Source organism: Hipposideros armiger, unplaced genomic scaffold (assembly GCF_001890085.2).
Source record: "Hipposideros armiger isolate ML-2016 unplaced genomic scaffold, ASM189008v1 scaffold_8, whole genome shotgun sequence".
NCBI classification, from domain to species: Eukaryota; Metazoa; Chordata; class Mammalia; order Chiroptera; family Hipposideridae; genus Hipposideros; species Hipposideros armiger.
Window position 1 is genome coordinate 4789797 of NW_017731358.1, and position 15282 is coordinate 4805078.

The window sequence follows — 15282 nt, forward strand, 5'->3', positions numbered from 1 at the left end:
AAGGTGCTGGGATTTAATTTTAACTACCAGGATAACTGACTCAGGTGTGGGAGTGAACCACCAGGTGCCCACCCCGCCTCTCCAGTCTCCTGCTAGTGTGTAAGTGGGTGCTCAGTGAATGCAAATTCTTGGTGGTATTAATATCAGCCTTAGCAAAATGGCATCAGGAAGGAACATATGCTGCGATAATCGTATTAGGAGGATTTTTAAAAATTAAGTGCTATTTATAGCACTGCTTTCTGCCTCTGTTAGGGTAGAGAATTGAGAATTCACTGTCAGGCCCTCGGCCCCATTGGAAGAGGGCATTTTCCATCCTTTCCACTGCCCATCATGTGCACGCACAGGCACCCACCCCCACACACGTGCCTGGTGCACACACACACACACTTAGTCCTCTGAGCCGAGCACTTCCCTGCCCTTGACACCTGAAGAACCTTGAAGGGGTGCCCAGCCCCTCCCCACTGCAGGTTGTGAAAGGGGTCCTTTCTGCAACGGGGAGCAGGGTGACCCTGAGCTGATCCTCATCTTGGTTCAGGCATGTTCCATCCTCTTTTCTCCTGAGAGGCAGCGGATCCTGGAGTTCAAACCATGGACTCTTGAGCCAGGCTCCCTGGTTTGCATTCTGGCTCCACGGCCGCTGGCTGTGTGACCTTCAACAAGCCTCTCCATCTTCCTATGTCTCAGTTTCATCACTTGTGAAATGAGGGTGATCATAATCCCTACCGTACAGATGACTTGAAGAATTAATCGGTTTTATGCTGTGAAGCCTGACACTGTTATAATACACAGTGGTAAGCACTGCTCAGTGTTAGCCGCCACCACTGCTCCCGGCAACCTGCTCCTCTGTCGCCCCACTCTGGGTTGCAAGTTCTAGTGCAGAGCAAGAATTCAGCAGCTCCCTAAGACCGAGAGATGGCAACTGTGCTGGTGTCCTATTGTGGCTGTAACAACTTCCCACAAATTCAGTGACTTAAAACAACAGTGTTTTTCTTACAGGTCAGAGTCTGAAGTCATTTTCACTGGGCTAAAGACAAGGTGTTGGCACTCCCTCCAGGGCGTCTAGGGGACGATCCTTTCCTTGCTCCTTCCATCTTCTAGAGCGGCATTCCTCCTGCGTCTTCAAAGGCAGCAGTGTAGCATGTTGCCTCTGTTGTCCCATCTCCCTTCGCCTTCCCCTTCTATGGGCCCTTGTGATGGCATTTAGGGCCCCCTCGATAATCCAGGAGACTCTCCCCATCTCAGAATCCTTCACTGAGTCACTTCTGCAAAGTCTCTTTTACCATAAGAGGTAATGGTCCCCGGTTCTGGGGATTAGGATGAGGACATTTTTGGGGGTCATTAGTCAGTCACACAGCAACTGACGCAGGGAGAAGCTCTTTGGGGTCCTGGTCCTGTGGCGTGACTTGACCAAGCTCTGCACCAACTTGGAGCACTGCCCCAGACCCAGCCAGGCCACACAAGCTGCCCAGGACCCCCGCTGTCACTCCCTGTCAGCACGAGGCCCTCTCTGTGTGCCCAAACAGACTCTGAGGGCACAGTGTCTCATTCTGTTGCATCCCCAGTGCCTGGCACATGGCAGGCGCTGGGTGGTGGTTATGTGTTCGTGCATGCAGGCGCGGATGTGCTATGTGTGTCCTTTTAGGCCACGGCGAGTGTCACTGTGGAGAATGCAAGTGCCATGCTGGTTACATCGGGGACAACTGTAACTGCTCAACAGACATCAGCACCTGCCGGGGCAAAGATGGCCAGATCTGCAGTGACCGTGGGCACTGCGTCTGTGGGCAGTGCCAATGCACAGAGCCAGGAGCCTTTGGGGAGACATGTGAGAAGTGCCCAACCTGCCCAGATGCGTGCAGCACCAAAAGGTAATGGCCCCCACCCGCATGTTTTGAATGCCTCACATCCTTATCTTCCCACTCACTTCAGCTTCACACCCCAGACCAAGCCTTCTTCTAGCCAGTCAGTCAGCCATCAGGGCCGGCCAGCCTGTCACTCCCCATCCCCACCCTCCCAGCCTTGCTGGGGAGTGAAACTCTTACTAAAGTTAACTAAAATAGCATCTTTGAGACTCTGGCCCCATGGGGATTTTGTAAGAAAATAAAAACAAAACAGAAAAAAAATACAAGACTGCTATTCTATTGCTAAACAAGTTCAGAAATGACCAGGCTACTGAGTTCAATGAAATTAAACTGGTTTTGGTAGCCAAAGTAACATCTTCTCAGAGCCTTTAGTGTGCTATTAAATAGTTCAAAAGGGAATTCAGTGCATCTCTTTCTTTCAAGTGCATTTGATCATACCCCTCCCCCACGTTAATATCTCCCAAACAGTGTTTCATAGGACACCCATACGGGACATGCCCTTTTAAAGAAAACATAATCAGAAGGTAAATTGAATAGGAGGGCACCTGACCTAGATAAGGCATGCCAGAAACAAACGGCCGGGGATGTTGAATTTTCTGCTCCATTTATACAGATAATGGAACGCTGGCTCTGTGCTGCTGATGAATGTACAGATTGTCTAGACCTGGGCACCAGGCCTTCAGTGACTCAGCCACAGGGTCACGTTCCCCGGGTTGACCTCCCCACGGCTCTGCCCTTCACATCCTGCCAGAGTCCCAATGAGAGGGAATTTTTTTTTAATAAAACAAGGAGTTATGCAATCGGGAAGGCAGGAGTGACAGTTTCTCTTGCATTTTGCTAGAGAAACAGCTGTGTCATCATTATCCGTGCTAAGGTGCCTGCGGGGATGGAAGAGGGGGCACGGATGACCAGAAACAAATAATAATACAGATGGCGTTGCTCTTTGGTTGGGGAATGCAACTGTGCAATTTTCTTTTGGCAGATTTCCCCTCCAAGCGTCTGGCTCGGGCTGATAATAAAATGAGTTCATGTTCCCTGTGCCTGCCATGGCTGCTGGTCAGTCCGTGCGCAGAAACATTGTGGGTGGCAGGACCCCTGATTGGCCGTTTGCCACAGATAATCCAGGCGTGGGTAATTGAAAGCTGGCGGCAGGTCGAGAGACCAAGATAGACAGGGCCAGATTTTATCCTGTGTCATTGGAAGGGAGCCGGGGAGAGTAAGGGAGAAGGAAAACAGATCCACTTTAGACCTGCTAAGGGTGGAGAAACAACAGAAATTCAGAGAAACATCCCAGGGGACGAGGTTAGGATCCTGGATCAGGAGCCCACATAGCTGTGGCCATCTGAGCATGGAACCGTAGCCATTTTGCACATTTTATGCTGGAGGGAAGTGCCCTCCCCGCAACCACACCAGCAGCACCCTTTTGAGTATATGCTCCCAGTCTTTGATGCGCATGAAGTTAATGCAGGGGTGGGGCTGGGGGAGCTAGGACAACACACGTGGAATTAATAAAAGTAAATAAAAGTCCATTTCTTCCTCTGGGGCAGCAAGGCAATGCATGATTAGCTTAGGTTGGTTTAAAGGTCCCATGGGAAAACAACCTTAGCTTTAAATGTTGAAAGCTTTCACTTCCTAGAAGACATAGACATGATAATTTATTATCCATTAAGCAATACCCAAGGAGCCAAGAGAGGCAAGAGATGTCTGTCAGAAGGGAGGCTCACTATGCCTTCTGACTTGTCTCTGGGCCATACTGACCCTCTGTCTCGTTCACGGCCTAGTTGCAACTTTAAAAAAAAAAAAAACCAACAGAGTCCCTTTGACAGTGACTTCTATCAGGCTGTTTTTCTACTTGCTTTTTTGCTGAGAGCCACCGGATTTTGAATGCCTTGTGTCCTTCCTTTTTTTCCCTGGGGTTTCAGAGCAGCCGATCTCTATTATTTTCTAGAACTAACCACACATACCCTTCACCTTGGGTGAGTTCACACTCAGCCCCAGCTGATTTCAATTAACAGGCTCTGTGCACAGTCTCTGTCAGCAACTTGTTTGTTTAAAAGACCAGACCTATTTTAATAACGACTACAGTATATCACAAGTTGCAACCCAGTACGTGAATCGCACAAGTTAGACTGATACGTGGTTAATTAGGGAATGCTTTCTAGAAGCGGCCCTGTGGTTTAACGATTGCAGGGAATGCAGAGGGAGGGCACAGCGAATCCTAGCTGAGACCGGAAGCAGCCACCCTTCGCTGCGATGAGTTAATCCAGGAGGCTGGAGGGGTGTGCGGCTGGGTCAGCCTGAATGACCAGAGCTGGAGCCATAGCTCCCTGGACCGCAGCCAAGTCTCATTGCCTGCCCTCTGGATCTGTGGCCTCAGGGGCAATGCAAACATCACTAACTTGCTTGTAACTCTAGAATGTTTCCATGAAGTCATTCCCAGGAGAGTAGGATTTTTGTGGCCAATTCTGGGATAGTTGAATTCTTAAGCATATGAGAACCCTCTTAAAATCATATCTACTTTCTCTTCATGATCTACTCACTTGCCCATTCCTCCTTAATGTTCAGAACATGAAGTAAGGATTTGGGGAGGGGGTTGTCTGAGAGGTGGGGCACCTGGGTGTTGGATCCAGCTGCCCTGGACTTTTCTTTGTCCTCATTTCCCCGCCCCCCTGTAAAATAAGGGGACTTGTTGAAGCCCACGCCGAGCCCCCTTCCAGCTCTGAGGTTCTAGTCCACAGTTTCTACACTGGAAATGGAGTAACCGGCCTTTTAATCTCAAGGGATTAAAGGATGATGATAATAGACGATGCATTGTGTTTGTATGTCCCTCTATATTTTGCTAGAGAGCTTACCAGCCCCTTCGGTCCCCAGAGGCCTGTGGGGAAAGCAAGGCAGCTGTCCCCCATGTGGCTGAAGCTCTGTGAGGTCACCCCCTGCACTCTAGTGCCAGGGAGCAGCTGCAGGGAGCCAGTGGCCCTCCCAGCACACTTGGCTCTTGAGTCCTAACCCAGTTTCCTGAGGAAGCCCCTGTTTGGGGGGCTCTCACCTTCCTTGCCTCACTAAGTCCCTGAAAGTTCACCGTCCGCTGGTTGTTTTGCCCCAACCCACTCCTCCCTGGGGTTGAGTTGTCACCGTTCCGTTTATGCTCCCCCATCGCACAGCCCCCCAGAGCAGTCAGGGCTCTTTCTCCTCCACAACACGCTTCACAGACCCGTATGCAAAACTTAGCTTCTCTGGCCCTGTGTCCTCGGGAGTTTTATTCTCCCTGTTGTAACTGAAGATGAGTGGAGGATTTCTGGAATTGGTTTTGACTATGAAAAATATAAATACTAGTCATTAATTGAGCATTTTAATTAAGCATTTCACACCATATCTGATTTAAGCTGTCGGCCTGAGATGGGAGGAAGGGGCTCCAAGTGTTTCCTTCTGGCCCCTAACCCATCTTCTCTGGAAGGCCCCTGTTGAAATGTGAGTTCCCTGGGAGGGGACTGTGACCCTGTCGCCTCTGCCAGAGTCTAGTGTAGCCCGACTAACAGGTGAGCAGACAGCAGGGCCCTTGGGGAACCTGCCAGGTGGGCTCCCTCAGAGAGAGAGAAGGGGGCGAGGGCCTAAGAGTCCCCAGGTCAGTGGTTTTCAGCCCTCACTGTTAAGCAGAATCCCAGGAGCCCAGGCTCCAGCCAAGAGATGTGATTCTGTGGGGTGGTCGGCCCAGGCAGTGGTATTTTTCTTGAAAGTCCCCTCCTGGAGAGTATAATATGCGGGAAGGTTGAGAGCCCTGCCCTGGTGATGACCGGGGGGTATCTTGGGAATTGGGACAATATGGGGGCATCAAGCACCGGCCATGGGGTGTGAGGACCTCTCTGTGAGGCTGAGGTGACAGTTTCTTATTACTCAGAACCTTCTTGCCTGGAGCAGACTCCTCAGTCAGGTGTTCGGCGCACCAATGGTGCAGATGGATTTGACTCCATCTATCAGAATTTGAAAGGTCTCCAACCTGCAATTTGACTTGTAGACGAGACATGCCTCTAAACTCACATATGTTTCTCTGAGAACCCTGGGGCTTCCCCGCAGCCACAAGAAGGGCAGAGCAGCAACATTCCCTGAAGCCAAACATCTGAAGACAAGCGGAAGTTAAAGCCTGCGGGGCCTGCAGGAGGGCTGAGATCTGCTTTGCTGGGAGCTCTTTCATTATGTGTGTGGAGCTACTACACAGCATTTAACATGCACATTTATTGCCTCTTTTCCAAAGAGACTGTGTCGAGTGCTTACTGCTTCACTCAGGGAGTCCAGCTGACAACCAGACCTGCCAAAACCTGTGCAAGGATGAGGTGATCACGTGGGTGGACAACATCGGTGAGTGTGCCCGAGCCCTGTGCAGCTGTACCCTTTTGGATCTTAGCAGACATGTAGAGACTTTCTCCTCTGTGGGGTGATCTTTAAGGCTGCTTGGCAGGGAGGAGGGTGGTTTTAGCCTTGAATTAGGGGGCATAGCCTCAGCGATCTTGGCATGATTGCTGGCTCCCCAAGAGGACTTGGGGAACCTGTGCTAAGGCATAAGTTCCAGACTCTCCAAGGTATAAGACCTCCTTGTTCATAAGTTTCTGTCCCATCACCAGAACCCAGTCTTCTCCTGAGAAGTTAGTGTATTAATTAGAATAAGTAATTTTAGCTGCTATAACCAACAAACCTCAACCTCAATGACTTCACAAAATATAAGTCAGTTTATCACTCACTAAAAGTCCCGTGAAGATTCTCCTGGTGGACCAGACCTTCCATGGGGTCATCCAGGCACCCTCTATTGTCGAGGTTCCTCCCTCCTCAAGGGCCTCAGAATCCTCTCCATTTAGTCAGCAAATGGAGAAAGACAGAATGAAGGAGCACATGGGAGGTTTATGTGAGCCTAGCCTGGAAGTGGTGGACATAACTGCCATCCACATTTCATTGGCCAGAAATCAGTCATCTAGCCACATTTAACTGCAAGGCTGGCTGGGAAATGTAGTCAAGCTGTGTGCCCAGGGAGCCATGTTTGGTGAACAACTAGCCAGTCTCTGTGCTATTTGGTCAGATCCCAGCACGGCTATCACGATGCCGCAGGCATCAGAGGGGAAGGGCTCTCATTCAATCCAGATTGAACCTGGGATTGAAGGCTTCTCCCACCAGCAGGTCACCCGTTTCTGCAGATCTTACCCACTCCTTGTTCTGCTATGTTGTCCAACCGCTTACATTGTAGGGCTCTTCTTACTCTAACCACTCCAGTTTGACACTATCCCCTCCATCGCTTTCTTTTACCTCTGGACAAATGGCTACAAGTCCATTTCTGATGGTGAGCCCATAGGAGGCTCCGAGAGAGGCACAAAGATGTTTGCTTTTCACCATCTCTGGGCGGCACCCGTATCCTCCCAGTACAGCCATTGCTGTCCAAGCTGAGGAGTTTCTAAGGGTAAGAGATGAAAATCACTTATCTATGAGCATGTAACTGGGTTTGGAACTGTTCTGGAATACTCTATTTATATCAAGTCAAAGTGACCCTGTGCTGGAACCGTCACACACTACTGTTGAGAATGTAAAATGGTACCACCACTTTGGAAAGAGTTTGGCAGTTCCCCCCAAATTAAACATCGAATCACATACAATCCAGCAATTCCACTTGCAGGTGTATACACAAGAGAATTGAAAATATAGGTTAACACAAATACTTGTATAGTAATACCTTGGTTTGCGAGCATAACTTGTTCTGGAAACAAACAACTCGTATTGCAAGAAATCGCTCATTTACCACGTTAAAATGTATTAGAAATGTTTGCGCGTCTTGAGGAACACTCGCAAACCAAGTTACTCGCCATCCAAGGTTTCACTGTACATGAGTGTTCATAGCAGCATTACTCAAAAATTGGAAACAACCCAAATGTACATGAACTGATGAATGAAAAAATATCGTCTATACAATGGAACATTATTCAACCATAAAAAGGAATGAAGTTTTGATACAGGGATGAACCTTGAAAATATGTTCAGTGAAATAAGCCAGACAGAAAAGGACATACGAGGCCTGAGAATTATGTTCGCGAACTTGCCACCGTGCGCTTACATTGTCAGCACTGTACAAACAGCTCAGTTCCATAACTTTGGTATATCAGTGTCTCACAGCTGTGTTCGTGTCGACATGTGGAGGTGTCTTACTGAGTAGCGTTCATTATTGTTCTTGCGTGTTTTTGTGTGCCATCGCGAGACTGTCTGATCTTGAATTAGAGCAATGAACAAACATTAAATTTCTTGCTTAAACTTGGCAAGAGTGGAAGTGAAATCAGAGACATGTTAGTCCAAGTTTATGGGGATAATGCCATGAAGAAAATGGCAGTGTACAAATGGATTAAATGTTTTTCTGAGGGGAGAGAACGTGTCACTGATGAAGAGAGGTCAGGGCAGCCAGTAACGAGCAGAACTGACGAAAACGTTGCAAAATTCATCGAATTGTGCATCAAAATCATCAGCTGACTGTGAGAAGCATAGCAGACCAAATAAACATCGATAGATAAACAGTTAGGAAAACCTTAACTGAAAATCTTGGCATGAGAAAGGTGTGTGCAAACATGGTCCCGAAGGAGCTCACTGATGAACAAAAGCAAAGGAGAATCGAAGTTTGCCAAGACCTTTTGGAGACACAAGATGATGTTTTGGGCCATATTATCACTGGTGATGAAACATGGGTGTACCAATAGGACCGTGAGACAAATGTCAAATTGTACAATGGAAGTCAGCCAATTCTCCATGACCAAAAACGTTCCGTCAGTCCAAATCAAGAGTCAAAACGATGCTGCTAAACTTTTTTGATATCAGAGGGATTATTCATTATGAATTTGTACCAACTGGACAAACAGTTACCAAATTTACTATTTGGAAGTGCTGAAAAGGCTGCATGAAAAAGTTAGACAAATTGGGGGTGACTGGTTAGCTCAGTTGGTTAGCGCATGGTGCTGATAACACCAAGGTTGCTGGTTCAATCCCCGCATGGGCCACTGTGAGCTGCGCCCTCCTTAGAAGAGTCAACTATGCCATTACAGCATGAAAGCAATGTGTAACCAATGACCATGGCTGTTCCCCAATAAAATTTAAAAACAAGAAAAAGTCAGATGAAAACAACCTGAACTTTTCAGCAACAGTTCATGGCTCTTGCATCATGACAATGCACCAGCTCACATGGCACTGTCTGTGAAGGAGTTTTAGCCAGTAAACAAATAACTGTATTGGAACACCCTCCCTACTCACCTGCTCTGGCCCCCAGTGACTTCTTTCTTTACTTGAAGATGAAGGAAATATTGAAAGGAAGACATTTTGATGATGCTCAGGACATCAATGGTAATACAACAACAGCTCTGATGGCTATTCCAGAAAAAGAGTTCCAAAATTGCTTTGAAGGGTGGACTAGGTGCTAGCATCAGTGCATAGCTTCCCAAGGGGAGTACTTCGAAAGTGACCATAGTGATATTCAGCAATGAGGTATTTGCAATTTTTCTAGGATGAGTTCAGGTCAGACCACTTAGTTATATGATTCCATTTATATGAAATATTCAAAATAGACAAAAGCATAGAGATAGAGAGTAGATTAGTAATTGCCAGGGGCTGGGGAGAGAAGGGAATTGAGACTACTACCTATTAACATATATGGGCTTTCTTTTTGGAATGATAGCAATGTTCTGGAATTAGGTAGTGGGAATGATTACACCACACTGTGAATATATGAAAACGACTTAATTATACACTTTAAAATGGTTAAATAGTAGGGGGTAAAGACTGTGTACCTTGAAAGGGACTCAGCATCTCAGGCTCCCTTGCTGGCTACTATCTTGACCTCAGCTGCTGCAGACTTCTAGCCCAGCCACCCGTCTGTCTTGGCCCTGCCTTCTTTATAGACTTCCTTCTTCCTGCCTCCCTGATCTTGACTGACTATTCTGGCCAAATTATAGCCTCTGAGTATGTCGAGTCATGTACGCAGCCAACATATATCCAGTGAGCACCTGCTGTGCGCCAGGGCTTGTGCTGGATCTAGGGGAGCCAGCTGGTAGCTTACCAAGTCCCTCGCATGCCCCTTTCTCTACCCTTGCTTTTATCTGCTCCTTAAGGCAGGACAGCAAGTTTCGCCTGCAGGCCTGGGGCAGTTGCCCCTTAACTAGGCACACTCAGTCAGAAAAGAGAAGACAATGCTTTCCTGTGGCCCACTTGGAGCAATTGCAGTTGTTCACGCACAGCTGCCTCTAAGCCTGTCCCTGGGAGATGAATTGGTTGCTTCACAGAGAAGGTTTCTGTTCAAATTCACAATTTACCCTTTTCCTTCCTTCTCTCTGGCTTTCTGGCTTTCTCTCTGGGTTTCTCTTTGGGTGTCTCTCAGTCTCTCTCTCCCCCCCCCGCCCCCCCAGACCACGCTGAAAGAAAAGTTCCAGGCCTTCATGTTTGAAAACCACACTAATACATCTGGTTCCAGGTTAAAACTCCTTTGAGCAACAGGGTTTCAAAGGCCAGAGCTGAAAAGCATTTCACAGCGTAACATTCACCTGCGTTGTCATTCAGGACCCACTGGCCTTTCCTACCCACTCATGTAACTTACTTCACACTCTTCCCTACTTCCTTTCCCTCCTAGAAACCAATCTAAGACTTTCCCAAGGAAGCCTTAGAATGCAGATAATGCCTGGACTGGGGGTTCTGACAGCTCACATCGGGTAACAGCTGAGGGGACAACTGGGGGGACAGGGACGAGTTGAGGCAGCTTGAGGAAGGGGGCTCTTACTACAGGGGAGCAGACCAATCAGTGTCCGGGCTCAGCCCCGTCCTCCAGCACTGGCTCACTTTATCTCCGGGTGCCGGCACCACTGTGGGTACCAATCTTTGATCTAAATGTCCTCATCATCTTGTGGTCTTTTTGGTTTTACATCTTAAGAAAGAGCATCTGACGCTTGGCCTCTGCAGCCAGCTCTCAACCAAATGGGCTCAGGTGTGAGCTCCCATTCAGGCCTTAAAGAGCATCAGGATGGCTTTCTTTTCTTTATCCCTTTAATTTCCAGGGCCAATTCCATGACCAATTCTGCCCCCAAGCAATTCCTTTTTTTATTTCACATCACCCCCAGTAAACACTTCAGGGGTTTAAAGATCCTTTCTTACTTTCCATAGGGATCCCTCCATCTAAGGGGATTCAAGTCCCCAAAGCAAACTAAACTCAGCACCTAGGCCTGTGTTCTCGATGTGAGAAACCTGAATTCATTTTTAAAGGCCCAGCCCCCTCTTTAAGCCTCTCTGCACCCCCTTTCTTCTGTGAGGTGTTTGGCTCCTTGCCCCATCCGTCAGTGGCTCTGGGTTGCTCAGAGACAAACTTAGGATATTTCTGCATGGTTTTCTTCCAGGGAAAGATGACCAGGAGGCTGTACTTTGTTTCTACAAAACTGCCAAGGATTGTGTCATGTTGTTCACCTACACAGACCTGCCCAGTGGGAAGTCCAACCTGACGGTCCTCAGGGAGCCAGGTGGGTGAAGGCCGGCTCGTCTGCACCCCCAGGGGGCTCGGTGCCTGATATCATTCTACTATAGGCACGTCACCCATTCTTTCTTCATCACCCTTGCCAAACTCCAGGGAGAAGAGGGTTACAATTCCTTATAAAGATCAGATTCTTAGGCCACCCCCCCACCTAACTCCTAGAGTTTAGAAGAAAGATGGCTGTACATCTGAGGGCCCATTGCTGGGGCAGAGCTTTGGGGTGGGTCATGGGCATTAGAGGAGGACAGGGCCCTGCCCTGGGGGAGTGTCTCATCTCAAGAGAGAAAGCACAGGGGTGAAAGGAAGCACGGACTCACTTCACATGCAGAGCTCAAGGCTAATGGTGGGGAGCTGCTGGGCTCTGCAGGGAGTGCGCAGGGCAACTCTGGACGGCCCAGGCGGGGCGGGCCAGCGCCTGTGTTAGGGAGCATCTGGGTACACACACAGCCCTGGCCAGGCCCCTGCACGTCCCAGTGTGGAGTCCAAGAATGGCAGATGGAGCACTGGTTAAACATTCCTGCGTGCTGCCGTGCCGTGCTGGGCTCCCTGGGCCAGTGAGGCGGTCCAGCTTTAATTCCAAAACAGATAATTCTGCCTCGTGCTTTGTGCCCAAGGACCCATGGCCTTTTGCCTTGGAGTAATTAGGGTTTTTAGTGTGACCCCTTTTATTCTTTTCCGGAGGGGCACAGGGGTAGCAGGAAAAGATGTGCTTTCTTCAATTCACAGCATTGCAAACTTTTTCCAAATGGGGCCAGACCACATAACGTGCCTTCCCTGGGCAGAGAGGCAGGGAAGTGTGGTACCAGCCCAGGATGCATGCCTGTAAGAATGAAGCTTTGTTTCCAAGTGCTGTCTTTGCGGTTCTTTGAAAATAAGCACATTTGCTCCAAAGGCCTCCACACTAAGGGCTTACAAATGTTGGCTGGCCCCCAGCCCAGCCCTTGTGGAAGCAGCTTGATGAAACCTCCTGCCTGCCCAGCCTGTTCCTGAAACCATGAACATGGCAGCTGAGGCATGGTCCAGCGTCCTGCACTGGAGACAGGGCCAGGCTGGGGCGCGGGCGCTTCAAGCTGGGGAGATGGCGGCGTGTGGGTGGAAGGGGAGCGGTCTACAAGGTTCTCGCCTAGACTGTGCCATAGACTTGCTGTGTGGCCTTGGAACAATCAAAATCCCTCTTTGAATCTTTCATTTATGTGCCTGCCCACTCAGGTCTTCAAAAGTAGTGTGAGGATCTGAAAGAGAATAGAGGGAGGACCTCTGGGAGAGAGATGTACCTTTCATTTCAGATACGCCTGAAGGCAGGGGTGGGTGGGGTGCACTGATGCTGGTGACTTTGCTCATCGTGCCTCCTGGTCCCCTCCAGAGTGTGGAACTGCCCCCAATGCCATGACCATCCTCCTGGTCGTGGTCGGCAGTATCCTCCTGATTGGATTTGCGCTCCTGGCCATCTGGAAGCTGCTTGTCACCATCCACGACCGGAGAGAGTTTGCAAAGTTCCAGAGTGAGCGATCCAGGGCCCGCTACGAAATGGTAAGGCAGTGGGAAGTTGGAAGTAGAAAAAATGTCAAGTTTAGAGGTCTGGTTGAGTTCAAGCGTGTGATAAAGACCCGCTAACATCTTTGGCATTCAAAACAAAGAAACAAAACCTGAAAGGAAGTGCGTGCCCAGTTCTGGATGGTGAGATGTGCATGGCCCAGGAGCACAGAGGGTCCCGCACCAGACCCTGGTCGGGAGACTCATGGGCAGAGGTGCTCGGCACTGCCTCAGCGGGAAGTCTGGACAGTCTTAGAGAGGCAACAGGCCTAGGGGAGGCCCACAGGTTCTCATCATCTATTATAGTATCCATATGTGTATATCTTGTCTCCCCATGCAAACTGCATGCTCCCAAAGGACTTGGCACAGTTAGTTACTGAACTCCCAGTTAGTTACTGTTAAAGTTTGAAGGAATGCCAGAAACCATCTCCCAGCCCTCATTTTAGAGATGGAGAGCGAAAGCTCAGAGGAGGGGAGGGATTTTCCCAGGGCAAGGCGAGTTAGTGGTGGCCAGTCCCAGAGTACAAGGCTGTCGCCCCACCTGTCTGTTCAGCCTGCAGCCTTCCTGGGTGACTGACCAAGGAAGGGCCTCTAACCCTGAGTGTGTGTTCCAATGAATGAACTAACACACGTCCTCCTGCCTTGCATGTTCTCTAGGCTTCAAACCCGCTGTACAGAAAGCCGATCTCCACACACACCGTGGATTTCACCTTCAACAAGTTCAACAAATCCTACAATGGCACAGTGGACTGACAGCTCCTTTTCAGAGGGCTGGAGGGGGTGAATGATAAAGTCAGAGACTGACACGCTTTGGACAGCTGCTCCACTCAATCACGGCTCCCTAGATCGACAAGCTCAGAGGCCTTCCGGTGAGCCTGGGCAAGGAGCCCATCACCTGCGCCGGAAGGCGCCCGGCCATGTCACCTGGCTACGGCGCCAGAGCCATGCTAGGTGGCCACCCCTCCAAGCCTGGGAAAGGCCAAAAGGCCAGAGGACCTTGGTGCTCTCGGCTTTCCCCACCACATCCAGCTTGTCCTGTCAATGAACTGCTGAGATGCTGGGCTGCCTGTCTTCCAGGAGGGCGAGGCCTCCACCCTGGCCAGAGGAGAAGGCTCTTGGGACTGTCAGAGCGTGTAAAATGGATGCACGGTCTGGCTTTTTAGTGTTGATCATTTTTATATGAAATAAAAAGACCATGCATTTAAGGTATAGTTCTGATCCCTGATAATTGTCTGCCTGATGTCTGTGCCTTGCACACGGGTGTTGGTGATGGGATTACTGAGATGCTTGTTCAAGGCACAGAGTTTGCAAATGTCCATTTTCCTCTCCGGTCCATGTTTGTTTAGTGCTTTTGTAATGAAAAGGAAAGAGATTGTTTGGGATTGAAAGTAAAGATTAAAACCAAAATATTTTGTCTTTGCCTGACACTCTCTACGACGTGTGTGTTCCTTTCTCAAGTGGTCTTGAACGGCGCTGCAGTGGGGATTGAAATGTCTGTGCACTTCCTACAGGGATGCAACAAGCCAGTCCAATACTCGAGACCAGGGCTCTTCAAACAGGGCCTCACGGGGTGCTGAGAGGCAGCCCGAGTGGCTCTAGGGAAGGCTGAGCACCAGGTGCCTTTGGACCCTCCCTGCTTTTGCTTAAAGAGTTGAGGTTGGGGGGTGGCCAGTTAGCTCAGTTGGTTAGAGTGTGGTGCTGATGACACCAAGGTTGCCCATTCGATCCCCACATGGGCCACTGTGAGCTGCGCCCTCCTTAAAACAAACAAAGAGTTTAGGTTAGAAAGTGTGAAAACCACCCTCCCCTTCCCCAGGTGCTGAGGCCGGAAATAGATGGCGCAGATGAAGAAGGTTCAAGATGTGGTTTCCATACAAAATCACTTCTTACACATTATTATCAAGAACAGTTCCCTTCCAATGCCTTCCCCAGCCAGACTCCTATGTCCCGACCAGGCCCAAAGCACAAAACCCATGTCAGCTGTTTATTTTTTCCTGTAGAGCCCTGAAGTCCTCTTAGGTTCCCATATCTGAGACGAAAGGAACCCCACACGTTGTCTGATCGTAACTCCTATTTATAGAAGAGGAAACCGATAGCCAGAGAGGGAAAGTGGCTTGCCCAGGGGTCAGAGGCTAACTCATGACAAACCATGCTAAGGCCCAGGTCTTACAACCAGAGTGCCGGCTTCCTACTCCCAGCTCGTTTTTGTAAAATCTCTTTCGCTGATCATTTTTTGCTATTGGCATCACTTCAAGGCTCTCAGGCTTTCATTCCAAATTCATCTGTTTTCAGCCTGTTCCCCAAACATGAAGTGAACAGGGCCTGTGGTACCTGGAGCAAATGTGAATAAATTCCGAGTTTCCTTTG

At 49.2% G+C, this 15282-nt stretch overlaps 1 protein-coding gene across 2 annotated transcripts in view; it reads left to right on the forward strand.

Moving 5' to 3' along the window:
* ITGB5 (integrin subunit beta 5) overlaps window positions 1-14340 on the forward strand; it is a 154970-nt gene extending 140630 nt beyond the window's left edge. For both annotated transcript variants that reach the window (XM_019652235.1, XM_019652246.1), the window contains 5 exons: window positions 1643-1865; window positions 6109-6212; window positions 11252-11371; window positions 12746-12912; window positions 13573-14340. In XM_019652235.1, the coding sequence (XP_019507780.1) occupies window positions 1643-1865; window positions 6109-6212; window positions 11252-11371; window positions 12746-12912; window positions 13573-13668 (710 nt within the window). In that variant the 3' untranslated portion in view covers window positions 13669-14340. The remainder of the gene's footprint in view (window positions 1-1642; window positions 1866-6108; window positions 6213-11251; window positions 11372-12745; window positions 12913-13572) is intronic.
* Window positions 14341-15282: the final 942 nt, after the last annotated feature.